This window comes from Rosa chinensis, chromosome 3 (assembly GCF_002994745.2).
Source record: "Rosa chinensis cultivar Old Blush chromosome 3, RchiOBHm-V2, whole genome shotgun sequence".
Classification (NCBI taxonomy): Eukaryota; Viridiplantae; Streptophyta; class Magnoliopsida; order Rosales; family Rosaceae; genus Rosa; species Rosa chinensis.
The window spans coordinates 17,902,651-17,930,209 of NC_037090.1; the positions used below are offsets into that span (position 1 = coordinate 17,902,651).

At 38.6% G+C, this 27,559-nt stretch overlaps 2 protein-coding genes and 1 long non-coding RNA gene across 8 annotated transcripts; 2 read left to right on the forward strand and 1 right to left on the reverse strand.

Moving 5' to 3' along the window:
- Positions 1-3,320: 3,320 nt before the first annotated feature.
- On the forward strand, positions 3,321-13,412 carry LOC112193443 (DNA glycosylase/AP lyase ROS1). Its single transcript, XM_024333589.2, has 22 exons — positions 3,321-3,462; positions 3,893-3,958; positions 4,059-4,123; positions 4,249-4,654; positions 4,881-6,446; positions 6,524-6,928; positions 7,572-7,662; positions 7,754-9,035; positions 9,118-9,197; positions 9,378-9,462; positions 9,540-9,631; positions 9,715-9,783; positions 9,921-9,957; positions 10,048-10,130; positions 10,531-11,010; positions 11,245-11,281; positions 11,490-11,553; positions 11,856-11,995; positions 12,162-12,227; positions 12,327-12,441; positions 12,529-12,567; positions 13,084-13,412. The coding sequence occupies exons 4-22, from the start codon at positions 4,348-4,350 to the stop codon at positions 13,197-13,199; spliced, it is 5,154 nt and encodes a 1,717-aa protein (XP_024189357.1). The 5' UTR covers positions 3,321-3,462; positions 3,893-3,958; positions 4,059-4,123; positions 4,249-4,347; the 3' UTR covers positions 13,200-13,412.
- On the reverse strand, positions 10,087-14,207 carry LOC112193444. Its single transcript, XR_002933897.2, has 3 exons — positions 13,982-14,207; positions 13,790-13,842; positions 10,087-10,200 (listed from the first exon to the last, which is right to left on the reverse strand). It is a non-coding gene; the product is annotated as an uncharacterized LOC112193444 (long non-coding RNA).
- Positions 14,208-18,589: 4,382 nt separating this feature from the next.
- Positions 18,590-26,867, forward strand: LOC112191898 (serine/threonine-protein kinase CTR1). 6 transcript variants are annotated; one of them, XR_005808104.1, is made up of 17 exons: positions 19,361-19,412; positions 20,617-20,687; positions 20,800-21,101; positions 21,190-21,334; positions 21,858-21,961; positions 22,307-22,515; positions 23,003-23,386; positions 23,519-23,559; positions 23,645-23,713; positions 23,824-23,924; positions 24,060-24,138; positions 24,241-24,339; positions 24,567-24,635; positions 24,730-24,861; positions 25,094-25,188; positions 25,272-25,477; positions 25,833-26,862. XR_005808104.1 is itself a non-coding variant. In XM_024331380.2 (15 exons), the coding sequence occupies exons 1-15, from the start codon at positions 18,807-18,809 to the stop codon at positions 25,378-25,380; spliced, it is 2,544 nt and encodes an 847-aa protein (XP_024187148.1). In that variant the 5' UTR covers positions 18,591-18,806; the 3' UTR covers positions 25,381-25,819. The 6 variants fall into 6 exon arrangements, 1 of the variants encoding a protein (XP_024187148.1); XR_002933214.2 differs by lacking the exon at positions 20,617-20,687 and having other exon boundaries at positions 18,590-19,412; positions 23,090-23,386; XR_002933212.2 differs by lacking the exon at positions 20,617-20,687 and having other exon boundaries at positions 18,591-19,412; positions 25,272-25,574; positions 25,833-26,867.
- The last annotated feature ends 692 nt before the right edge of the window (positions 26,868-27,559 follow it).

Genomic DNA, 27,559 nt, shown 5'->3' on the forward strand with positions numbered 1-27,559 from the left:
TGTGTGTATTATAGTCATTTGCATTATAATATGAAATTGCTTAAATGAGAACGCCATCTAAACTTAAGAAATTGTAAATATTTGTTAACCAACCCAAATCTAAGTGAAGATAAATTACCTATAAAAACAAAGGAGAATATCACAAATTGTCACTTAACTTTTACCTGTTCGATACTTTAATCACTCACTTTTTAAATATCATTTTAGTCACTTAACTTTAACTATAACTATATTAATCACTTTAGTCACTTCATTAATTTTTTTCATTGAAAAAAATTAATTTGCCACAATATGAAGGATATTTTCGACCAACCAATTGTGAAAAATTAAGAAATCTAAATTTGAATGAATGAGAGAAGTGATTAAAGTGAGACAAAATGTCCATTTGGTGACTAAAGTGATTGACAGAGTAATAATTGAGTGACCAAAATGTCTAATGAGTTATAGTTGAGTGATCATTTGTAAAATTCTCTCTAAAAACAAACTCATCTTCTCATAAGTGTGGAGACTAGTATATGATCATGATACATATGTGAATATCTATAGAGGTGAATATGTGTTAGATGGTATTAGAACTCATCTTCTCATAAGCGTGGAGACTAGTATATGATCATGATACATATGTGAATATCTATAAAGGCGAATATGTGTTAGATGGTATTAGAACTTATAAGGCACTATGTTTAGTAAAGATCCCAACATATTGGAGTATAATTAAAAGATAGAGATAAAGTACATGGCAACCTAATTTTGAAAATCACTAAACAAGCACGTTAACGCTGTATCAAATTTTAAATAGAAGACTAACGATACTAATTTTTGATAAAAGGAAAGAACATTCTCAAACCATTGTGAGAGTCAGAAAAGCAAGATTGATTATCATAATGCATCCGTCGCTTTGATGAGACCTATATAAAAATTTATTTATGTGAATTGATATATGATTGTGATGAGAATATTCATAATGAATCATTGGACACTTATCATGGGACCCTTATGAAGTTTATGTACCAATAAGAGATCGTGTTCTTAAAAATAACATCTACACAACGATTTGCATAAGAAAAAAATATATATCGGCATTGTTTTAACTTTTAGACAAAAGATTCATAACATCGTTATTATTTTTATGAAAAGTGACAAAATTATTAAAACACAAGAGTCAAATAGAATGAAAACAAACATATATGATTAGTTTTGTTATAGACACAAATAGTTGTATATTTATCTTTTTTTTGAGATATATATAAAATTTATCTATAAATATATATTATAAGACGTGATTGTCGTCAAATGTATATATTATTTGAATAATAAAAATTCACATCATTGATCCTTCGTGTATGACCCACCAAAATTCATGTGTTTACAAAATTAAACGGTTAAATAACCGTTGAAAGATACGTACACGTGCTGAAAACGAAATATTAATCAGCACATGTACGCAGCAACTTTGCACAATTTCAAAAATTGACTTTAGAAAACTTGGATGCTATTGGCATCAGATCATCATCCAAAGTAAGATTACTCGCCCCAACCAACAAGTCAAGTAAAAGGGAATGCCAAAATGTAAAAAGAAGGGGGGCTCCGTTTACACGGCCAATGAGAGAATAGTAGTGACCCAGAAGGGAGACCCCTAAAAAGCACAAATATGGAACACGTTAAGCCATTAATTGGTGTATTATTAAGCTTAACAGAAGAGTCAGAGAGAGAACGCGAAAAGAGGGGATAAGAGATTCCTTCCATCTTGGCTAGAGTGAGAGCCACAAGCGGTGACCGATTCAATCAAAGAAAAAGCAACGGTTTTGCAAAACCCCACACATTTTTTCTGCATGAGATTTGCTCTGGTGTGGACCAACTTAGTTGCAAACTACCAAATTAGATCCTCTCATCTCAATTGGGAATTTTGGATCTTAGCTACCGAACTCTATCCCATCCTTCTCACCAAAACAACTCTATCCCTATGTGTATGCCAACCCATAAGAAACGCCTTCTCCAAAATATTAAAAAAGCTAAATAAATAAATAAGCTAAAAGAAATGTTTTCTGATGATTAAATAAAATCCTAATTAAAATTCTAATCAGTTAATTAAAAAACCCATCCAACTAAATTTGATTCTGGGTCTTATGATTGCTGAGTATGTGTGTGTTTATCTGGGAAAAACACGATCCACTATACTGATAGGAATATATGTGTGTCTGTGTGGTTGTGTGTGGTGATGTGAGATTCTATCTTATAAAGGACTCTGTGTTTGATAAATACGATGATAGTTAATTTAGTTGAAGCAAAAAGACAATGACAAAAATTATTGACGCTATTAAAGTCGGCGTCGAGAAAAGACGAGCCGTTACAGTATATTTTTAAACGAAAGACACATAATGACGATATTATAATTGTAATCGAAAAGTGGACAATCCCAAATCATCTTGGGAGTCAGTGAAATAATAAGAGCCAATAAAATTTATAACATGGGTTGATTGACTTTTGTTTCTCATAGCACAACAGTACGTACTGCTATCATTCGTTGATATTTATTACGTGGGACCTATATAAAGTTCATCTATTTTATAATCGCGAGCCGTTAACTCGTCCATTAAAAGTTACGTGCGCATGCATGCATGCATGTGTAGAATAAAATTTCAGCGCAAAGCATAAAAATGCAGAGATTGGTATCTACCAAACAAAAAGTAGGGAGCTATATTGATAATCTAAATGAGGATTAATTTAAATTATAAGCAAAAAATTTAGCACTAACCATAACATAGGACTGTGATGAATACCCGCCACATGCGCGCCAAATCCAATCAGCAGCCCAACCTCCTCATAGAAAATCGTGCACCTTTGTTGTGGCCATGGGGGACCACTCTAACGCCGTAACCGATGGCTCCGTTACGATCTGGAAATGCAGATAAATAAAAATAAATAAAAATAATAATATTCCGACCTCGGACTCGCCGCCCCTCCCTGACGGGGACGCCCTTAGAGCCTAGAGACCTATAATGGACCTTTACAAGGCCTGAATGAGCCACGTGTCGAACGCGCAGACCCCTTTGATTTTCAGTTCGATCACGTGTTGGAGGCCACCCTCGACGCTTCACAACCGGTGGGTTGTTGAGGAAAACTAGAGTTACCTAATTGCCCCTGGAGGTGGGACTTAATTACACTAACCCCCCCCCACTGCTTATACGCTACCTTACGGTTCGTTTCAAACAAACAAACAAAGGTTTCACAGTAGAAACGGAAAAAATGAAAACTTGGTATTACATATTAAGACTGGGTCATTTACCGGGAAAAATGTTATCAGTTATTAAATAGAGCTCTGGGACTTTGCGTTTGGTTTTCTTCAATTTCATTTTCTCTCACACTTTCCTGAGGGAGAGAAAGAAGAAGAAGAAGACCTTTTCTCATTTTTGCTCTGTTTTCCACCTTACTGGTCTTCTTGTCACTGAAAATGAGATCTAGGTAAACTCTCCATCCAGCCTATGATTTTTCTCACATATTTTTGGTTCAATCTTTGTGTTGAATTGTACCAACATTAGAGAATAAAGTGGCATTCTCTGTGGGAGATCCTTAAGAGCATCTATAGGATTTCGGTTTCGCCCAGCTTGTTCCTGGAACCGAAAATCTCACTAATTCTGGGATTACTAGGTTTGAGCTGATCAGCTCTACCTCAAATTTGTGATGTTTGCTTTTCTTTTCAGCTCAATTTTGGATTTTTACAAAGGTTGTGGGTTTTGTTTGAAAGATCTGTTTTACTGAGGTGGTTTTGGTATGATGTGAGAGTTGAACAGGGTAGGACTGGTTCTGCTCTGTGTTAGCTCAAAAGTGTGGCTTCTACCTGCTATTCTCTACTGACATTTCTCTAATTTGCCTGAATTTTTCTATATGGCAGGTGATTCCATGAAATGGGGACGAGAGTGATGAAGATTTACAGAGCTTGATGATTTTGGTGAACTAGGTAGGAATTGAGATTTAGCTTAGAACTGGGTCTATACATGTGTTTTCTCAATCTCTCTCCTGAAGTTTTCTCAAAATTGCCTTTGTTTTTTCTATGGCAGATAATTCCAAAAATGGGGTTACGAGTGATGAAGAACCCCACAGCTTGATGTTTTTGATGAGCTGGGTAGGTGTTTGTTGTGATTTATCTCTACTTTTTGGTCTCTACCTGTGTTCTCTCTCCTGAAATTTCTCAAATTTTGCTTTTTTTATTTATTATTTTTTTTTTTTTTTAAATTTCCTATATGGCAGGTAATTCTAAAGCTTGATTTCACTGAAATCAGTGAGCTGAGGAAGACCTAGAAGCCGAAGGCAGAGGAAATCTAAAATTTTAAGATCCCTCAGTCAGGGATGGATATGAATGAACAGAGAAAAGATGCCTTCCAAGACTGGGCTTCTTGCATTGCTCCAACAACTCCTTACAGGCCTATTCTCCCAAAACCACCTCAAGAACATAAACACCATGAATTTTTTATGCCCCCAAATAAATTCCCGTTTGCTTTACCAGCCAATGAAGGGAATAATGGAGCTGGACCTGTTGGTGCCGGCAACACACTCGAGATGTCGAGAGAGGTTCCTTGTATAGATCTCCTGGCCCTTGCCCATGCCGCCTCTAGCGCAGCTGATAATAATGCTGTCATGCATGGAGAACCTCAGTGTAAGTTGCAAGACAATTTTAAGTTGCTCATCATTTTCATGTAGCGGTTTTACTATCTTCTACTTGAGCAAAGCATTTTAAACACACTCACTTACCAAATTAAAGAAGAGGGGAATGTAAATACTAAATACTGATACTGGAACATGAAATACACTATAAATCAATAAATTTGAAGCATGTTGTTTTTGTTACCTCTCTGGTCTGAAATGAGAATGTTGCTATGCAGATGATGTTCCCTTTCCTCACCACCTTCCTTATGATCTAAATTCACTACCCGAGACCACCTATGGCCAATTTGCACCCATAACACCAGAGAAGGCAAGCTCAAATGCGGATCATAGAAAAGACCAGCAAATTGAAGAGCAGATGAATGCTGGTGCTACCACATTTGAAATCTTTGAGCTGGGAAATAATAAAGATGTTGCAAACCCTGCTACAGATTCTTCACATGCTACTTTTTCCACACAAGTCCAGGAGAATCAGACACAGCTCCAGGATAATCACATCATCAAGGAAGGGAATGATAGCATTGACTTGAATAAGACACCGCAGCTGAAACAAAGGAGGAGAAAGCACAGGCCCAAGGTTATTAGAGAAGGCAAGCCAAAACCACTGCCGAAACCTCCTACTACTAAGGAAACTCCAGCCAGAAGAAAGTATGTAAGGAAGAATGCACTAGACAAAAATGCAACTCCTCCCCCACCAAAGGAACTTGGGGAGTGTACCGATTCAAATAATCTGAAGTCCACGAAGAGATCATGCAGAAGGGTGTTAAATTATGACATGGAAGAACCAGGAGATGATATATCCTCCTGCAGATCTTTCAATTCAGGTTCGGACTCTCAGATGCGTAATTTTTGCACCAATGGAGTTGCATCAAAATCAACTGTGCAGCTCAGAAATGGAATTAATTCAATGGTAGATAACACTCGGATGGAGTTAGCCCATGAACTTGTTCTTTCTACAAATCAATGGCTGAAAGAACACTTGTCACTGCCTGAACAACAATCTCCAGCCACACCGTGTCCTGCCAGAAATAGTTCCGTGCAGCCTAGAGAGTATGTTGATTGCCAACAAGACACTGCAGAAGGAAAAGCAAGAGTGAGTGCTCAAATCTGTCACAAAAATGCTGTACAAACCATGTTGGATGGTGACACTAGATCCTCTTCACCAAGGCCAAATGACTCCAACTGCAGCTCATCCATGATTCTGACACAAGAAAATGAACTGAAGGGATCCAAGCGAAAATATTATAATGCTGTTCAGCAGACAGATCCTAGTACCCGAAATTTACTTGGGGTTCACTACAATAATATGCCAGCATATGACAACATGATGTCTTATATGCATTTTCCATACATATACAAGAAGAAGAGGACTGATAAGGCATATACTTCTATCATATCAAGCACATCATGTCGTGTGACTATGGCAGAAAATGTTTGGAGACAATCAAAACTGCAAGCTGTTGAGTCTATCCTGCCTTCGTACCAGACGCAGAGTTCAAAAAAGAGAAGATCAAAAGCTCCTACACGGGTTCGTGACTTGGCTTCTCTAATTAGAACACCAGAGCACATTCTGCACCAGAGTACCTGTCTCACCAAACCACCAGCTGATGGTAATGGGCAAAGACCTATGAACTGTAACTCAACTCAGACATGCATGGATGCCCTAGTCACTGACGTGGGTGCCACACTCGCAAAGAAAAAGAGAACAAAGAGAAGTTCTGTTACCAGTTCACACCGAAGTATTGTGCTATACAAGAACCAACCATTTGTTCCCGGATCATCAGGTATGCCGACGAAATTATGTTTCAATGCAAGTTGTTACCCATTCTGGCAATTGAAATTTACTTGTCATTAATTGCAGGTGTTCCACCAGAAGTAGCATGCACACAAATTCTTTCCGTTGATGCTATTACTGATCAATTAAAATGTTTGAACTTAAATAGAGAGAACAGCAAATTTGCATATCAGGGGTATAATGTTGTCTATAATACACAAAAGCAAGAGAACAATGCTTTGGTTCTTTATAGAAGAGATGGCACTGTTGTACCATTTGAGGGGGCTTTTGATCCTATCAAGAAACGTCGGCCACGACCTAAAGTTGACCTTGATGAAGAGACGGATAAAGTATGGAAGCTGCTGATGGATAACATAAACAGTGAAGGCGTTGATGGAACGGATGAACAGAAAGCAAAATGGTGGGAAGAAGAGCGTAGAGTGTTCCAAGGTCGCGCAGACTCTTTTATCGCACGAATGCATCTTGTGCAAGGTACATAGCTTTTAATTCTAATCTCTAAATTATCTGCAAGGAAATTTATATTGAACAAGTTATTAGAGTTTAGTTGATAATGACATTATGATCAGCTAGCTCGACGATGCACTATTAGTGACATGCATTAACAATTTTGAGCAATCATACAAAACACACCACATGTAGTTGCCGGAGGGAGCTATGATGTATTTCAAAATATCTTTCATTAAGTCTCACAGAGGCTAACCACACTCACCTTCATCTTATGCTAGTTGGGCACCACCCAAATGGTGCCATTCTTAAATGAGTTGGGCACTATTTAATTTCTACTAAAACATAAAAGCTAATGATGAAAGCAATGCAAAAGACACTGCAAATTGAAATGACTACTTGGTAAGGAAGAGAAACACATACTTCATCAGACAATAATAAAGAGCAAGAATTACACTGTTTTCAACCTCAACCTTATCTAATGCAATGCATTCCAATGTAGTGCAGGCTACTGGATAAAATAAAAATCAAAATAAAAACAATTATTTGTTCTATTATGCGAATCTGAAGTACCCTGGGAAGTCCTCAACATGTATGCACAAATTGAATACTTTAGTTTCATATATAGATAGTTACAATTTTATATAATAGTATTATTTTATTTCCACAGGAGATAGACGCTTCTCTCCATGGAAAGGATCAGTTGTGGACTCAGTGGTTGGAGTTTTCCTGACTCAAAATGTGTCAGATCATCTGTCTAGGTGAATACTTTTTCTACATATAATAGAGATTTGAAATTAGACAAAGCTTAACTGGGAAACTTACCTAATTTCCTCCTTTATGTTTTTGCAGCTCTGCATTCATGTCGCTCGCAGCACGTTTTCCCCTGAAGTCAGTGAGCAACCAAAATGCATCTGATGAAAAAGTTGCAGGCTTAGCAGTAGATGAACCAGAAGTGTGCATTAGTGAGATTTCAAACCAGCCACTCTGTGATTCTAGTTCCGTAACATTCCATGACACTGAGCATAGTGAAGAAAAAGTTGTCAACAGCAATGAGAACACAGAAACCACTAGTGAGGGAGTTATCTCTACAAATGAACCCGACTGCAAGCTTTCACATTCATTGGCCAACAGGTCCACCACCATAAACCCAAGAACAGCATCAGAATGTTGCATAGAGGAAGACTTGAGAACAGGATATGATATAGTTTCATCTCAAAATTCTGTGGATTCTTCAACTTCTCACACTGTGGAAAAAACAGGATCATGTGAGAGCAACTCAGAGACAGAGGAGACGCCTAATACATGTCAAAACGGCAGTTTGGACCATTCCACTTCGTTTTTACAGAAGGCCGAAGTCTACAGTCTCAAAACCAGCCATATGTCTTCTCATGACAATTTGAATTGTGAACTTTATGAACCCATATGCATGCAGCATGATGACCAAAGAAGATATATAGACAGGGGAGGAGCATCCCAGGACCCTTCCAATAATTTTTGTTTGCATATTACCTCCAACCCAGAAGTAGTGCAAGTTGAGTGCTCTGAGTTGTTCGAAGAGGTAATCCAATCTTCTAATATTTCCAAGAACAAATATGAAGACAGTCTGGGGGAACAGAGTGTGCTAACAGCAGAATCTGCGAGTCAAGATACAATAAGTAATAAGCTTACTGTGAATGATCAAGATGCACAGAGATGTTTCAATGAATCATGCAATTGCATTGAGGGAAAAAATAACTTGGTTCAGTCTCAATTCAGGGTGGGTGGGAACCCGAATAAGGTTGATGTACCTGCTGAGGAGCATAAAAATAAGATTCAGCAAAATTGCAACATTTCTCGTGAGACCACAGATATTATGCATAAGGGACCAGAGTCAGATTTAAGCTTCAACGAGGTCAGTAAGGTGGATGCTGCTACCTCAAAGACAAAGAACAGAAGACCTGGAAAAGAGAAAAAGCAGCAGGACTGGGACAAATTAAGAGAACGAGCAGAACCAAATGGAAGAAAAAGGGAGAAAACAGCAAATACAATGGATTCAGTGGACTGGGAAGCTGTAAGAACTGCAAATGTAAATGACATTGCCCAAACTATCAAAGAGAGGGGGATGAATAATATGCTCGCGGAAAGAATCAAGGTAACTACAGTGTAAAAAGATAATTCTCAAATTCATTTACCTATGCACCAGACACAGCAACATGATTGAGACATTTGTGCAGGAATTCCTTAACCGACTGGTTAGAGAACACGGGAGCGTTGATCTTGAATGGTTGAGAGATGTTCCACCTGACCAAGCAAAGTAAGCCCACAGAATTAATACAGGCCAAGTTTCTAATTATGAAAACTAAAGTCTAGAACTTAATTACTCGCTTGCACGTCTTATCAATTGCCATGGCTATGCTCCTAAAGTAGTAAAAACGTGCATCAAGCCTCTGTGGTTTGCATTCCAAATATGTGTGACATATGCCTATGCCTGTAGAGAGTATCTGCTAAGCTTCCGAGGACTGGGTCTAAAAAGCGTGGAGTGTGTGAGGCTTTTGACACTTCATCATCTTGCTTTTCCGGTGAGTATCTATATATATTAAGTATGTCTGAATAATAGATGCAGCACATATCAACATATATCATTTCATCTTTGAAGGTCGATACAAATGTTGGACGTATTGCTGTACGGCTGGGATGGGTACCCCTTCAGCCCTTGCCCGAGTCACTGCAGTTGCATCTTCTAGAACTGTTAGTATTATGAGCCTCCATGTCACTAATGGAAATCATTTCCACATAGACCAATATATTACTAATGCTTCTGTCTTTCATAGGTACCCAGTGCTGGAATCCATACAAAAGTACTTGTGGCCAAGACTTTGCAAGCTTGACCAAAGAACCTTGTAAGTACAATTCACATTCTTTGCACCGATACACTCTAGAGTGTTTATATAAACGATCTTGCAGAGTCCAAAAACAAAGTTTGGTCTTTGATAAATCAAATACCAATAGGCTAAACCCTTTCGATATTTGCTAACAGGTATGAGCTGCACTACCAGATGATAACATTTGGAAAGGCATGTTTTCTTGTCTCACGATATATATGAAGTGATTTCATCTTTCTTACCACAGGCTTAGAATTGATAAAATGGCATTGATTGATGCAGGTCTTCTGCACAAAAAGCAAACCGAATTGCAATGCATGTCCAATGAGAGGAGAATGTAGGCATTTTGCAAGTGCATTTGCAAGGTTTGTATACTAACTCTTCACCTTTGCATTTAAAGTCACAAACTCCCATCATCCCCAATAAGAGAACATCCTGATGAGTAAAAATAGTCATAAAGAAATAAATGGTTAAAATTTCGTTACAACACATGGATGACGTATAACAATTATAACTTTGCTTTATCAACATATGAAATAAAAAAACATAATTAGTTCAAGAAAAAAGAGGACAGGGTTTGTGAATCATATTGTTATGTAATCAAAGGCCCATTATTGGGTATTTACCAACCCACAGTCTAGTGAAAACTATGGACAGGGAACACCGAATATCGTAGGCTGTTAACCTGCCAAGTAATAATCCTCATAAAACCTACTTTACAGCTATTTTATTTGACAGATTTACTAACAACATTTATTGATGCAGTGCAAGACTTGCCTTGCCAGGGCCCGAGGAGAAAAGTTTAGTGAGCGCAACTGAAGACAGAAATACCTATCAAAACCCTGGTGAGATCAACAATGGAATGCCTTTGCCTCTCCCTCTCCCTCATCCTCACCGAACAGAACAGTTGGAAGCAAACCAGCAACTTGCAGCAAGCCAACAATCAGAACCAAAGTCTACCCTAGGTTATTGTGAACCAATTATTGAAGAACCAGCTACGCCAGAGCCAGAGTGCACACAGATAGTAGAGGACATTGAGGACTTCTATGAGGACCCAGATGAAATTCCTACAATTAAACTTAACATGGAACAGTTCACTCAGAACTTGCAAAATTATATGCAACAAAACATGGAACTTCAACAAGGAGAAATGTCAAAGGCTTTAGTTGCTCTAACACCAGATGCTGCATCTCTTCCTACACCAAAGCTTAAGAATGTGAGCCGACTACGAACTGAGCACCAAGTGTAAGTATGCACTGACGTCACTCCAATTATTTCAAGAAAATTAGAACCATGTCTAACGATTGAAGCCTAGAATCACATCGAATGAAAATTTAAAATCTAGTATTTCAAAGTAAACAAGATTTGGTTTAGAAAAAAGGCTCCATAGTTTTGTAGACCATGATATTACTATGATGGTATCACTTAACAATGAGCCTAGCTTTTCTGTGTTACTAATTCTTGTTGTTCATAATGCAGCTATGAACTTCCTGATTCACACCCTCTTCTAGATCGGGTAAGTAATATCTACAGCTAAATCTCATGTTTAAGGGGAGTGACTTTGGCACTCCACTTTGTCACTTGGACTCCAGAGTGCAAGTGGTAAAATATATGGGAAAGTGGAGTGCCAAAATCATGGCTAAGTATCATTTTTCAATTCCTATTTTTATTTTGGCCAAGTACTCCAAAATTTAATCCCAAATCTGTCTTTGTGCCTAATACAGTTGGGGTTGGATAAGCGAGAACCTGATGATCCATGCAATTACCTTTTGGCCATTTGGACACCAGGTAAGCAATTACCTTTTGGCCAAACTATATTGAAATTCTTATTATGGCAATCAATTTTCCTATTTGCCCCCACTGTTTCCAGCCCTCTTTTGAGTAATTTAGCCTAGAGCCATCTTCCGAAGTGGGAACCCGTAAGAACAGTCCCAAGTGTGACAATGGGTACTATTATTGTTTGTACCACTAAGAAACTGGTTTAAGATATGCCCCCTCAGAAGGTGGACCTGCCTGAAGCTAATTATTTTATATTCTTTCCATAAGTTCAACAGTCAAATTCAACTAATTTACCTGTTTGTCCATGCCAGGTGAAACAGCAAACTCCATTCAACCACCAGAGAATAGGTGTAGTTCTCAAGAATTTGGCAAATTGTGTGATGATAAGGAATGTTTCCAATGCAATAGTGCACGGGAAGCATATTCACAAACAGTTCGAGGGACTCTCTTGGTAAGAATATGTCTAATCAAACTAAAACTTACTATCATAGCCATGTATAACTGTTACCGCCACTAATGACTATAAACATAGCAAAAGTAAGATGATGAAACACCAGTAACACCAATATAAGATGACGACAATAACGAATTACTATGCTCGAAATAATCATGGACAGATACCATGCCGAACAGCAATGAGAGGGAGCTTCCCACTTAACGGCACCTACTTTCAAGTTAATGAGGTGAGATACAATCTAACTAGGATCAACTTACTTCTCTTCACATCTTAAGCCATCTGTTTCAAGTTTGGGGATATTGATTACATATGATGTCCGATGCAGGTGTTTGCTGATCATGATTCAAGCCTTGAGCCTCTTGATGTTCCAAGAGGCTGGTTGTGGAATCTGAATAGGAGGACTGTGTACTTTGGAACCTCAATACCAACAATATTCAAAGGTAAAGATTGTAAAACTTTACTCTTGAAATTCTGACTACTGATTCAACCGATACAACTGGAACTTAGAATGTGCTTCTTCTTACCAGGGTTAACAACACCAGAAATTCAACATTGCTTTTGGAGAGGTATGAAATTATGTTGCTTCCCTATTTCCCATGACATCCTGGCAAATTTATTAGTGTTCATTGGTAACTTGTATGCACATTCTCCCCTATGAATATAGGATATAGTTATCTCTTCACATATTCAAAACCTTAAACTTGCAAGGGATGCAAAACCTACTTCCCTTGTAACATATTACCCTAAGAGCTAGGGATATTTGAAATATTTTCCTTCTGAATAATTCCTGAGACGTGGCTCTTGTACTAGCATTCTGTAGGTTCGTAGCAAAAATGTACAGAATGAACATTACAAGGATTTTTTGGTATCTTACATGAATCTATTTACTTCTTCAAATATTACTGCAGTACTTTTCACCTAGTGTAAGAATGAAATTTTGACACTAGCATAGCAAATGTTTTCTATTTCACCTTTTATTGGACTTTGTTTTTGTGTCACAAATTGCCTCTAGCAAGTTCTTCAGCAACCTATGGCCAAAATAAAGTATGTGTTTGCTAAAGAGTTCTTCAATCGATGTGCAGGATTTGTGTGCGTGAGGGGGTTTGATCAGAAATCAAGGGGTCCGCGTCCTTTAATGGCCCGGTTGCACTTCCCAGCCAGCAGGTTGGCCAAACCAAAAGACAAGAAAGAGGAGTAGCCATCCAAAAATTTTCAAAGAAGCGTGTCTAAAGAGCACCACAGAATCAAGATCGAGTGGCAGCTGATTCAGCTATTGTAAATCGGCTCGTTGAGAATAGAAAAAAAAAAAGGGTAGTTTAGTTTAAGTTGTATCCTCACATGACTAAGAGGGATTTAGCCAATTTGTAAAACAGCCAGCATAATCAATAGATGCCATGCAGTTTTAACATAATTGCTATTTGCTTTGGGCAAAATTACTGAAGATTGTAAGCTTAATAGATAGAAGGTAGTGCAGGGAGAGCAAATACAGTGCACAAAAATTTCTTCTGCTATTCTGAAAGTAATAAAAAGCTCATAGCATTTCCCACACACTTTCCTTCCTATTCATGCATACACGCAAACATGTACTATCTGTGAATGAAAATCCCTCAGAACTTCAAATGAGAATTGTGCTATTCGCGACGCACTTTCGCCAGAATTATACAGACAAACTCTTCACACAGACTCAAATTGAGCAAACCAACAAAGATATCAATAGCAACATCACTGGCCTCACCGAAATTTCAAATAAGCAAATTCCGATTATGATAAAATAAGATAGAGGTGTACCTTTGAATTTGTATGGTGCTTCCGATCTGCGAAGCCTGCGAGAGCTGAACCGTCTTCAGGCGCAGATGAGAGAGAGAGATAAAGCAGAAATCGATTTAATCGAAAATGAATAAGGAAATTTCAAGATGCAAAAGCTGAATACTGAATCAAATTCAGCAGCAGAAAGATGAGAAAACCTAAATCGAAGCATACCTCTGGACTTTCGAATTGCTTGTGAGCTCGTTCGCCGAGGGCGAGAGAGACGCTCTCCGGTTTCAGATGCAGAATCGAACATCTCAGATTCACAAGAAGAAAATGGATCCAACCGCAGAGAGAGAGAGAGAGGGGCTTTACCGCCAGTTTCCTTTTTTATTTCCCTCCTAAAATGAATCTGTTTCCTTTTGGTTTCCCTCCTGATTTAATCTTCTTCTTTTTTCGATTTTGGGTCACGTGTCGGGTTGTGGGCCGTGTGTGGTTGGAGCGGTCTTAAATCTCTAAATGAATTCCGGGTGTGTGCGTGTACATGTGCAGGAGAAATTCTATTCTTGAGATCTCAAAATTGTATATATTAACTTTTACATGGCAAACCACGTGGTGTGGTGTGTTGGTCGAACGGTCTAGTCTGAAATCCCTAGGTCTAGCATTCGAATCCCACCTCCATCATGTGGCCAACAGATTTGAGGTTTGGGTTCGTGCGTCTGCGGTGTAGTGGATTAGTCTGGCTTTCGCCGCAATGTCGGTGCAGGTGTCCTGGCGCTGGGATACCACTGCATGGGTGTGTGAGTTACTAACAGCTAACTACCCGATCAATTAACATGGCAAATGCTTGATTTCATATTTTTAACATGTCTTTAAATTAATTAATTTCTTTTAAGAAAAACAATTAACATAGATTATAATTAAAGTCAATACTCATCTACTTCTAGCTGTCTCTTAGTTGTATTCCATCGTCATTTTTTTTTTCTCCCTTAGAAATTCATCTTACCGGCAATAATAATAAAAAAAAAATTCATAGTGTTCTTCGGATGCTTTGCTTTCTTTTGATCAGATTCGACACTTGACCCAAAATCCCTAGCTATCTCATCTCTTTCCATAGCCACCACAATCTCATTCCTTATCTCTAGAGAGCCGACTTTAGGGTTCAAACCAGAGGATATCCCTTGCGCAGCACCACTCTTACTCTCCTCTAAAAAAGGAGGACCGAGGCATTTGAAATCAGGGTGTTCTAGAAGTCCACATACACAACAGAACCTCACAAATTTTTCATACTTGAATCGAAGGGTTGCAGAAACCCCCGAAAAGAATTCAAACTCGAAAAGGGGATAAGCTTGATTTACTTGTTAGGGAATTATAATCGCTCCCGTCAAGCTCATATAGTATACCGATCGAAAAAGTAAACAAACCACAAGACAAGCAACAAGAGAACACCTATATTTAATGAGGTTCAGCACAAATCCATGCCTACGACCTCCCACGAGATTCATGTTGTTCACTATGAGAATAATTACGGTACAAGATATAATTGAGCTAAATCGCCATAACCCAAACTCGAAAGTCTTGTACATCCACACTCATAGAATTTCTCAAGAACTCAATCCCTCACCTAAAAGCTATACTCACTCTTGACATCTCTACTCCCTTACCCAAGAGATATATACTCTCTTGCCGATGATTGTATGTGGGGGTGGTAAACCAATTTAACCCTACAATCAAGACAATTAAGAGGTAATAATTGCAACAATAAACGGTAATCATTGCAGCATTCAATACGGCAATCATTGCCGCCGTAAGTGGCCATTATTGCATGAATAAATACGGTCTTATCTGTGACTTGCCTCCCAAGTCGCTGATGACTTGCCTTGCAAGTTTACTTGCAGCCCAAGCCGTAAGTCACCTATAAATAGGGACAAAACGATCAGGTATGACATTCAATTCTAATTGAGTCTACTACACTCAACTCAGAAATATACTAACTTAGACATAAGAGAGTCTTTTGCACGTACCCCGCCTCCTTGATCCGGCGACGAGGTGAAGTCTCCGCTTCGTCATCATCAAAGTTACAAAGAGAATAGAGGTCATTGCTTCGTCATCATCAGAGGCACGAAGAGAAGAGAGGTCTCCGCTTTGTCATCATCAGAGGTACGAAGCGAAGAGAGGACTCCGTTTCGTCATCATTGGAGTTACGAAGCAAAGAGATGTCTCCGCTCCGTCATCACCCAAGTACGAAGTGAAGGGAATCCTTCGCTCCGTTATCATCAGCAGAGAGAGGTCTCCGCTCCGTTATAATTAGAGTATGAAACAAAGAGAAGCCCTCTCTCTGCTACTATCAATGAAGAGAAGTCTCCGCTTCGTTAACCCTAAAGTTAGCGATGGAGAGTAGCCTCTGCATCGTCGTCATCGAGTCAATGACGAATAGAAGCTTCTCGATTGTTCTTGGTTCAACTCCCGCTCCAGTCCGCATTATTTGGTGAGTCAATATCCTCTACGAAATTTTTCATCACCAACATCATATCGACCATACGTTGGGTTTATTACCCCTACCCTTTATATATAGGCACTACAATTACAATTCAATTGGTCGTATGAAAACCAAGCCTTCTTGTATAGGAGAAAAGATCTTATTAAACTTCGACATGAACCATGTCCAATTAGAAAGTTAAACCAAATCAAACAATGAATTAATTTTCCTTATTAATTCTTATCACATCCTAACATCAATGACTTTGAAACTTATAACGCATATGAAAATTAACCCTATATCCTTGTTGAATATCAGTCTTGTCCAATTGCAACACAATCCCTAATGTAGAATCGACCATAAAGGCTACTTCCCCCATAACAGGGTCAGTGGGAGACTGAAAATCTCCACCCACACCGAAATTGAAGGGATCATAACCAAATTAACCTTTGACAAGCCATTGTACAGAGCCAAAGCCAACATAGACTTGCTGTAAAACCATGGACCACCTTGGACAATGTGATCCCTCTCTTTCAGCACTGAAAATTTGAAAACAAATCAATCTCCCTACTCCCGTATAGAAAGGCAACTCTTGAGACCCCAAAAAATGACAACATCCCCATAAAAACCTTTCTATCAACCTTCTCCTTCGCCGAGAACAATCGACTGACTACCAATTGGTCATAGAATAAGTTAATAGGGTCATCAATTTATTATATATTAGCCCCATAACAAGGCCCGGTTGCATTTATTATATTATAATTATAATTTTGCATCGAGGGGGGGACATAACACTTGAACTCCGAGCTACAAAGAAACAATTACAATAATCCTCATAGAGAACATCCCGAATAATAGCAGGAGTCTCATCTATCCAAACATCATCAAAGTAAAACAAACTAGCAAGGTGAGCCAGCTGATCTGCAACACCATTTGCTTCACGGAAAATATGCCGAATTTTAACTGATTGAAAAGCCAACAAGTAATCTTTACAATCATCTAATACTCAACTTACCTCCGAATAATTCTTCTCCTTACTCTAGAGGGCAGCAATTAACAGGGTTGAGTCACTTTCAATATCAACTTCCGACCAACCTTGGTAAATACCAAGAAGAAGACCCGCTCTACACGCCTCCGCTTCCATATTTAGAGCCGAGTGTGCATGTACAAAGGGTCTAGCAATAGCCGCAATGCCCATATCCAAATCATTTATGACTACCACTCCAATCCCACCATTACCACTATCTGCACGATAGGCCCCATCGATATTGATCTTGAGCCTACCACTTGGTGGATTCTACCACTTTGCCACAGGTCTGCGACGCTTACATTCTGCCTTAGGATGAAGCTTTTGGTACTCTTCAAGATGACAAGCACACCATAACAAGCTAGCTTATCAAAAATCCATGATAAACTTCACTTCAAATCACGACCCTTCTTTAGTTGGCACCATAATAGGTTAGTTGTTGGGGGCTTTGATGCGTATAATCGTGTTCATTTTCGATTTGACATCTACATGATCGTGCGTCGTCGTGTTTGCTTCAAATCACGAACCATCTTTAGTTGGCACCATAACAAGTTAGTTGTTGGGGGCTTTGATACATATAATCGAGTTCATTTTCGATTTGACATTCACATGATTGTGCGTCGTCGTGTTTGCTTTGCGACAAAGTGTCCTATCCGTCCAGGCTAGCTAGGTATACAACACTATTCAACATGCTCTTTTAGAAAAAGATAGATAAACAGAGAAAACATCTGATCAATTATCAGGTAAAGACAAATGAGCGAGTCAACGCTAAATTTAATAAGATGTGGTTAAAGTATCTGATGAGATAAAATTCGTTTAAGATTCACACCGAAACAAAAATTACCAAAATGGAGATCCAGACAAAAGCTTTCGATCTAGAATGATGGTAATGATGCTCAAAAAAATTCATAGTAAAACGTCACTTTCCTTTTCATGATTACCATAATTTGCACAGAATGATGCTTATGGGGAAAGCATGGAGAGAGGGAGAGAGAGAGAGGGAGAGAGAGAGAGAGAGGGAGAGTACATTGAATAATGCAAATAAGCTGTCCCTGGCAGCCGTTCAGCTCATTGGATCCTCACCAAGATACATTGAACCCTTCCATTCCTGTGTGATTAAACCAACAAAAAATCTATGAATGTACCCGAATTAGCTTAATTAATTACCACCTAACACTCCCTAATCTCCCCCAATCCAATTTAATAAGCCAAACAGAAAATGAAAACCCGAAATTCTTGACCAACTCGAGCGTGTGAAGGAAAAAAAAAATTTTAGGAGAGCCCCTGGGCCCCACAGGAAAGAGCAATTAGGAATTAAATAATTGTTAAGTGAGAAATTACAATTACGCCACCGAATGTAACCTGACCACCACCGCTTTAGCTTTTTCCCTCTCTTCTCTCTCTCCGACAGTGTGGAAATTCTAGAGAGAGAAAAATTCAGACCATTTCTGAAGGATTGAGCTCTTTCCTCTTTGTTTTTTCAACGATGGCGGGTTTAAGGGAATCTAGGGTTTTGTGACGGAGCGATTACTCCAATAATAATAATAATTCCGATGGAAATGCCCGGTAGGAGATCGAACTACACGCTTCTCAGCCAAGTCCCCGACGATCACTTCGCTGCGGCGACGGCGACGTCGTTTTACGAGTCGGAGGGGAAGAACAACAATAATAAGGCGAAGGGGGATAGCAGAGGGTTTGATTGGGAAACGGGAGGCGGCGAGTACCGGGCGGCGCCGGCGAATCGGATCGGAAACGTGTACTCGTCGGTCGGATTGCAGCGGCAGTCGAGCGGGAGCAGCTTCGGAGAGAGCTCGCTGTCCGGCGAGTACTACGCGCCGACTCTGTCGACCACGGCGGCGAATGAGATTGACGGATTCGGGTACGTCAACGACGACGGGTTTAAAACCGGCGGAGGAGGCGGTGAGTTCAGAGGGAAAGGAGGAGGGATGGATGGGGGTGTGGGCCCCCCCGGAGGTTCGTCGTCGGGGAAGAGCTGGGCGCAGCAGACTGAGGAGAGTTATCAGCTGCAGTTGGCTTTGGCGCTTCGGCTCTCGTCGGAAGCCACTTGCGCCGATGATCCTAATTTCTTGGATCCAGTGCCGGATGAATCTTCGTCGAGGTTGTCCAGCTCTGCCGATGCAGTTTCGCATCGATTTTGGGTATGTTTTACTGTGCTTTTCATCCTCCTATGGAGTTTCTTTTACTATTGATATTTTTAGCTGTTTTTGAATTGCGTCAATAGACTTGGTTGTGTTGAATTGAGTCAATGGAGTTGCTTGTTTTGAATTGAGTCAATGGACTTGCTCAATTTGAATTGCGGAAATGGACTTGCTCATTTTGCATGAGTTCATTAGATGGTTGCTTTCATTTTCGTGTCATTTGAGCTGAATGCTTAGTGCTTGGTATTCTTAAAAGCTTAAAACTGTTTAAAAGCTCGAAAGTGTATAATGTAGTGACCTGGTAAGAGGGCGCCATATTTGTTTTGGAAATGCATTGCCTCGTGTCAGAAGTTTGCTTTCGTATGGGTATCAAATGTTCTTAGGCATGAAACCTGGAGGGTCTTCCAAACACCATGTTTGAATGCACTCCAGTTTTGGCCCCAAACCGAGATGTCAAGCTGGCCTTGTATGAACTAGGACAGTTGAAGAGCCATAGATACAGTGACTTAAGAATCATGTCATTATCATACTAATAATTTAATCATCGTTAGTGCCCTACCATTGCAATCCTTTTAGAGGCTCCACAGCAAACAAGAAAGCCTTGTTCTCCATGGAACTAGTTTTCTTCCACAACCTAGCCTATTCCTCGAGCTAGCGATAGATTACTGAACAATGTATTACTTCAATCAAACCAAATAGGCATTTCTTACAGTATCTACTGCATTCTACCTTTAAGAAAATATTTATTTTGTTGTGTGATTCTCACGACCTCACGTAGTTACACTTCAGTTCGATGAGTGTTTACTTAACATTCTTAAAGTAAAACTAAAGCAAGAAAGTCAAAAACAGTCGTGAAAGAAAAAATGGTCAGCAATAGATGCAAGTCTAATGCATCTTTGGGTCTTCCTTTTCATTATCTGGGATGTATGTTAATGGAAGAGGCTTTCACTTAATGAAATCATTTGTCATGGTTAAGTTGGCTTTCTATTGTGAATGCAATTGCAATGTGTATATACCGTATATATTTTATGTATATGTGTGTGTACACACACACACACACATGTATAATGCCCCTGCATATACGAGAGCAATTCTCTCTTGTCAGACTGACAGACAATCTGATAGTTATGGTCTTAGACTTGGGATCAAAGTTGTTGGTTAGGACAGAATTAAATTTGTCTCAAGATGCAGTCTTGATTCACAGCCCAACAGCATAACATGTCAAATGTCTGACAAGAGGTACACGTGTGAGCACACTAGGAGGTATACACATCGGTAAGCTAATGAAGTTTAAGAAGTGCTTGAAAAAAATGTTGATCATCCCAATTGTTTATGTTGTGTTGTAACATATGAAATTTTACTATCCTATTGGTATAATGTGCATCAGGTGAATGGCTGTCTGTCATACTTTGACAAAGTGCCTGATGGGTTTTACCTTATTCATGGGATAGATTCGTATGTATGGTCTATGTGCACTGATGTGCAAGAGAGTGGTCGTATACCATCAATTGAATCACTAAAATCTGTTGATCCTGGTACTGGATCTTCCATAGAAGTGGTCTTAATCGATCGACGTAGTGATCCCAGCTTAAAGGAGCTTCAAAATAGGGTCCTCAGCATTTCTTATGCTTGCATAACCACGACAGAGATTGTTGATCAGCTGGCAAAGCTTGTATGCAGCCGTATGGGGTAAGCTGTTTGTACCTTCTGTCTACATCTTTTTCGAACATCTCTGTCTGGCATTCATACCTAATCAAGTTTTTATTGCTGTCACAAGGGGTTCAGCATCTGTAGGAGAGGCTGAATTTTTCTCCATATGGAGGGAGAGCAGTGATGATCTAAAAGATTGCTTAGGATCTGTAGTTGTTCCAATCGGCAGCCTTTCTATTGGCCTCTGTAGACATCGTGCTTTATTATTCAAGGTAAGGTTCCAATTTAATATAGCATGTCATTACCAACTACCAAGTATTTTTAGTGTAATCCGTTTTGTTCTTTAGTTATTGCCTACACTATTTTAGAACACGCTCTTTATCAACTATCATTTAGGAAATCTAAAAAATACCATCACTATAAACAATTTCAACTATATATTTTAAGTCAAGGATAATATTATCTAGTCACCGCCACTTTCATTTGACCTCTATTCTATTAATCATATTTGCAAACACATCTTGTGTGTATTCCATCTAATCATTGTTATTATTATTTTATAAGAAACAGAGATTTTGTAGAAAGATGGAATTATTCTATCTTAGTTTAATCATTAATAAAACTATTTGTTGTTGTTGGTAATTGTTAAATAAGATTCTAATTTTCATATCAAATATGCTCCTTTTTTGTTTTATCAGAATTGATAGAACTTTTAACCCTTAATATATAAATGATAATCTTTGTTGGTGAATTGTTATTATATGATTTATTCAAGCTTCATGTGTAATCTTGAAGGTTCTAGCTGACACAATTGACCTACCGTGCCGAATTGCCAAAGGCTGTAAATATTGTACAAGAGATGATGCTTCCTCTTGTCTTGTTCGTTTTGGTATTGACAGGTATGGTATCTGTCAAAATTTTTTACAGTAATGCAATTTAGTTTTTAGACTCCATGGTGTGTAACTGCAGGAGTCATGCAAGTTACCACATGACAACAACTCTATACTTGATAAGTTGTTTGTGATTCTTGGATGCGTTTAGGTTTCTTTTTTGTGGTGATAGTCTAACCCAAAATGTAAAATTTGTCTGTAACATGTATATATAGGAAACAAATCACGAACAAATTACAGATGAAAATAATTTTTCTATATTTGGGCTTTGGAGAATGGGGTTGGTCTTCATTTTATTGCCTTGTGTTATGGCATTGGTAGAGACGTCTGACATGGTACAGTGTTTCACTCCAGGGAATTGTTAGTTGATTTGATTGGGAATCCAGGTTGCTTATGTGAGCCTGATTCCTTGCTCAATGGTCCATCATCCATCTCAATTTCTTCACCGCTGCGATTTCCAAGACTCAGAACAGTTGAACCTACCATTGATTTCAGGTCACTGGCCAAACAGTACTTCTCGGACTGTCAGTTGCTTAATCTTGTATTCGATGAAGCTCCGGCAGGTGATTGTTTGATCTCAAATCATTAATATAGAGATACATTATAGTGGTTACATAGGTGTTTACTCTAGAGTGAAGATTTAGTTTCCACTGTTACTATCTGCTTAGCATAATCCCAGCGTGGAGGAGGTTCTTGTCTGCAACTTTTTTCTTTTCAATGAAGGAAAAGAATGCATCATCTCAAGGTCTTTCAACTATATCTTTCAAAGAGAAATATATGTCTGCATTCATGCAAATGGTAGTGTTGAACGATTTTGAGTTGGAAATGAGTTTCTGTTGTGCCTCTGCATACAGTTCTGCATGCTTTGCTTGTGTTTACAACTTGGTATTTATCTAATATAAATTACAACAATTCGATAGTTCATTATTGGTTAAGCCTTTGCATATAATTCTAACTATGTTGAGGTTGTGGCGATCTTGTTTTTGTGTAAGTAGTTAGTGATCTCTCGTAACAATTCTGTTTCATATATTGTTACTTTTATCATCACAGGAAGTGCTGGTGATGAGGACAATAAAGGATTCTCTATGTATCCTAAGCAGAAGTTTACAGATGGAAACAACCTCTTTCTGGTTTCAGGTCTTGGTGATGACACTTCTATGCATGTTGACGATCGGAATCCCCAGTTCCTTAAATCATTTAATCCTTCTCAGAACATTGTACACCAACAAACAGTATTAAAAGATCAAATCCCCCTAAAGCGTATACCACCTATAGGACATAGAGATATTTCAAGGTTGGATACAAGTAAGGACTCGAGGTTTGGTGAGGGACTTCAAGTGGTTCCTAGTAAACCAAATAAAGAGCTGACTCTCGATGTGGATGATTTGGACATTCCATGGAGTGACCTTGTACTGAAGGAGAGAATCGGTGCAGGTAATTTACCGTCTTGCCCAGTTATCATGTGGCGTACACAATGAAAGTCATGATATGTTTTTCATGCATTCAATGCGGTCCTTAGAAGTAAGGTCTTATGAGGCTGTAAAATCTGACATTGTGCATTTGCAGGTTCTTTTGGAACTGTTCATCGTGCTGATTGGCATGGCTCTGTAAGCACCTAATTCATTCATACTCTGCCATTGTAAAATCTAATTGTATGATTTATTTATAACACTTAAATATTGCATATTTAAGGATGTTGCTGTGAAGATTCTTATGGAGCAAGAATTTCATGCTGAACGCTTTAATGAGTTCTTGAGGGAGGTATGTAGTGGCAAAATCTGTGGTAGAATTTAGGGTTTAAGACATAACTAACTGCAGTTTGAGCATTTTTGTCTTTATTTGGAATTAAGTTTCACCTCTTTTTTTGTCAGGTTGCAATTATGAAACGCCTGCGGCATCCAAATATTGTGCTGTTTATGGGTGCAGTTACAAAGCCCCCAAACTTGTCCATAGTCACAGAATATCTATCAAGGTTTGTGATCCCCTCTTACAGCCACCCTTCCTCCCAGCCCCAACATAAACAGTAAAAATTGAAATCCTACAAATGGAAACTTACATGCCTATTAAACATTTATACCACTTTACGAGCTTTTAATCCAAACTGCAGAGGGAGCTTGTATAGGCTGTTGCATAAACCTGGCCCAATACTGGATGAGAGGCGCCGGTTGTATATGGCTCATGATGTGGTGCGCATCTGAAGACTACATGATTGTTATTTGATCTTTTCCTATTTGTCTAAGTTTCAATTTAAAGTTTTCTGCTTTATGATTTGAAATTGTTTCATACAGGCAAAGGGGATGAATTATCTTCATAGGCGGAATCCTCCCATTGTTCATCGAGATTTAAAATCACCAAACCTTTTGGTTGACAAAAAGTATACTGTGAAGGTATGTTCTGAGCTGACCAACATATAGTTTGCTTAAGATTGGTGTTTGGGATGGATTGTCAATGTCGATTTAATTGGGTAATACATAGGTGAATTGATCTTGCTGCTTTATGGGTTTTTGCTCAAACTCTTTTTTTTTTTTTTCGTTTGGCTTGTTAAATCTTTGTGGCGTAAGTACTTTTGTGTGTATGCTTAGTGCAATATTAACAATTTCCTCAAACCATATAGGTTTGTGATTTTGGTCTTTCCCGATTAAAGGCCAACACCTTTCTTTCATCAAAATCAGCTGCAGGGACTGTAAGTTCTCTTAAACTACGCAACAGACTTCACCATTTTAAGGTGGCTTTATATATTTCATTAAATTAAAAATGAAACCCTATTCTCTTGTTAGCCTGAATGGATGGCACCAGAAGTCCTGCGTGATGAACCATCAAATGAGAAGTCAGATGTTTACAGTTTTGGTGTAATATTGTGGGAACTTGCAACATTGCAACAGCCCTGGGGTAATTTGAATCCAGCGCAGGTTTGTCTTTTAAGCAATATGATGAATGTTAACACCCATACATACAACATTCAGTGATGTTGCTCTTATAGATTAGAAAGAATATCTACAAGAGCTGATGGCTATAATAACGCTTCCAAATAATTTTTTACAGTTCTTCATTTGAGAATATTACAGAATGGTGTTTCTCGTATTACCCTTGCTTGAACTCTTATACCCTGATGATATTCAGTTTTTCTATACAACGTTGTAGGTTGTGGCAGCTGTTGGTTTTAAGAACAAAAGGCTTGAGATTCCACGTGATTTGAATCCTCAAGTGGCTTCTATAATTGAGGCTTGCTGGGCCAAGTGAGTTTTAGATTCTAATTTGTATATTAAACTACACTCCTCAAATAACTACTTTTTCATTAACAACAAAGATCATGCTGCAGTGAGCCCTGGAAACGACCTTCATTTGCTAGTATCATGGAATCTTTGAGGCCATTGATTAAAGCTCCCACACCTCAACCTAGTCATGCAGACATGCCGATACTCACCTGAATGGGTCAACACTTACGAAGAGTCTTATTCATGCACATAATACAGCATTCTTTTAGATTTGATGTCTGGCAGGATTACATGCTGTTCATAGTCTCGGGTATGCCTAAACTTCCACTTCAGTTTTCTAACATGAGTCTTACCCCAGCATTGCACTGTTGAAGGCTAGGTATCCTAAGTTTGGAAGAAAAATCAAGGTGGGGATCTTGTACAGCTATAAGATTTCAACCTACATGCACTTCAAGATTAACCTAGTACATTTCGTGCCAAGGATACCTTAGATAAATTTTGGTTTAGGTATAGGTTTTGAGGGCTTGCAAAACCTTCCATTTACTCTGCGATATCTACACTCCCAAGTGTTATTTTTGTCTTTCTTTTTACTTTGCCTGGTTAATTTTTTGTATACTGAACTGACGTGTTGATATCTGATGTACATTCTGTATAACTGGTTGCAGAGTCATTGTACATTACTGTTCTTATCGCCAATTGAGAATTCTGATTCTTTATGCAAATCAAGGACTAAAGTGCCCATGGTGTCTGCATTGCCATCCCTACTGATATTCCTACAAAAAGATCATTCTATAACATCATCTTGGGGAAGTTGTATAATTTATATTCATAAGTTTGCATGTAGAAAAAAAGTGTCACTAGCTATAGAATCAGACAGCAGCTTTCCCAGCATGGTACCCAACTTGTGCTAGTCTTTTTCACTTTGTGTGAAATGTGAAAGGTAGCCAAATTTTTTAGCGGTTTCTATTTTGCCCCCCAAGTGCAATTGAAGAAAACTATAGGAAAGCTGATACATACCTTTAGCAGTTGAGTATTCGCTGAAGAGTAGATGTAATGTAGGAGCAAGTTATACATGATAAGTGGGGCGAAGTGCCTGGCTAATTAGCAGCAAATTCTTTGTAATTTTTAGTAAAATCTATTGATCACCTTCGGTGAATTTAGAGCATTGGTTTCTAGAATTTTCGTTTTGCTTGCTAGGGAGACCAAACAAGTCTACTATTATGTATTATCTTATAATACGATATAACCAGCAGGCCAAGCAAGGGTATCAACTGTAGATGGTTGACAACTTTGGCATTGAAAGTTTTATTATATCATTATTTGTTCCTCCTAAGTTGTACTTGAATAAGATTTTTTTAATAAGTCTCTAAGTTTTGCCCCGTTCTCTCTTTTGGTGAGGGAGGGTGGGGGAGGGGGAGATCTCTCTTGGGAGCTAGACGTAGTCGCTGTCGCTGCCCATGCCTCCAGAGTTGGAGTTGCCGCCTATGTGGAGACTATGACAGCGCGTTCCAGCTGAACCGCACAGTCATGACGCCGGGTCGTGAAGCCGTGAAAGATGGGGAGGGAGATCTCAGAAATGGAGATCTATTCGGGGAGCCCAATGAATACGGAGAGCGAGCAAATTTGTAACTAAATAGTTTATGTTATTACAAAATTGTCATTTTACTTTGTTTTTCAATGATCACTCTTCTTTTATTTTAGGTTAAATGGGCTGATGGGAAAGTGTTTTTTTTTTTAGTTGGGTGAGAAGGAAAACTTATTTCTAGGATGGATTTACGAGCTAAGGACCCTAAATAAAAATAGAGAGTAATGTTCACACGGTCAGAACAATCAAGGATTTTGCGGTTACTCACTAAATCAAGGGTTGAGATTAAAAGAAGCAATAGTAAGTGTTTTAATCTCAAACTGTTAAAATTAAATTGAAGGGTCAGTGACCACAAAATTTTTGATTATCTGGTGATCGTGTAATCATTACTAAATAAATAGATATCATGTACGTAGTGCTTCAAGTAGATATGCCTACTTTTAAAAAAGTTTTTTTAATTTGTAATCTAATTTGCTAGAACATATTAATATGTAAATCTAACTTTGCCACCAACTTACAACATTACTCCTATATATACAATTGAGAAGTAACTATGGTTAACAGTGAAATTAAACACAGTTAAATGTGAGCCAAATCATGAACTATTAAATGTGAGACAATGTTAAGGATTCTGCTATACATACTGTCAACCATCCTAAAACCAATCATGGGTTGGTTTGCACATTACTGTCAATCTTGCTTGCACTGTTCCTAACTATATGTGACGTTGCTATTAATGCACAAGTGCATGTTAACATCACTAATGATGTGGTTCCAATGGGTGTATCTCAACATTCATTGTAAAAC

Bases quoted from the DNA above. Each gene is read 5' to 3' on its own strand.
- LOC112193443 (XM_024333589.2), top strand. From the start codon at position 4,348: ATGGATATGAATGAACAGAGAAAAGATGCCTTCCAAGACTGGGCTTCT. The intron at 9,632-9,714 runs GTTAGTATTATG...TGTCTTTCATAG, and splicing joins CAGTTGCATCTTCTAGAACT to GTACCCAGTGCTGGAATCCA. The intron at 11,011-11,244 runs GTAAGTATGCAC...TTCATAATGCAG, and splicing joins CTACGAACTGAGCACCAAGT to CTATGAACTTCCTGATTCAC.
- LOC112191898 (XM_024331380.2), top strand. From the start codon at position 18,807: ATGGAAATGCCCGGTAGGAGATCGAACTACACGCTTCTCAGCCAAGTC. The intron at 19,413-20,799 runs GTATGTTTTACT...AATGTGCATCAG, and splicing joins CAGTTTCGCATCGATTTTGG to GTGAATGGCTGTCTGTCATA. The intron at 25,189-25,271 runs GTGAGTTTTAGA...ATCATGCTGCAG, and splicing joins ATTGAGGCTTGCTGGGCCAA to TGAGCCCTGGAAACGACCTT.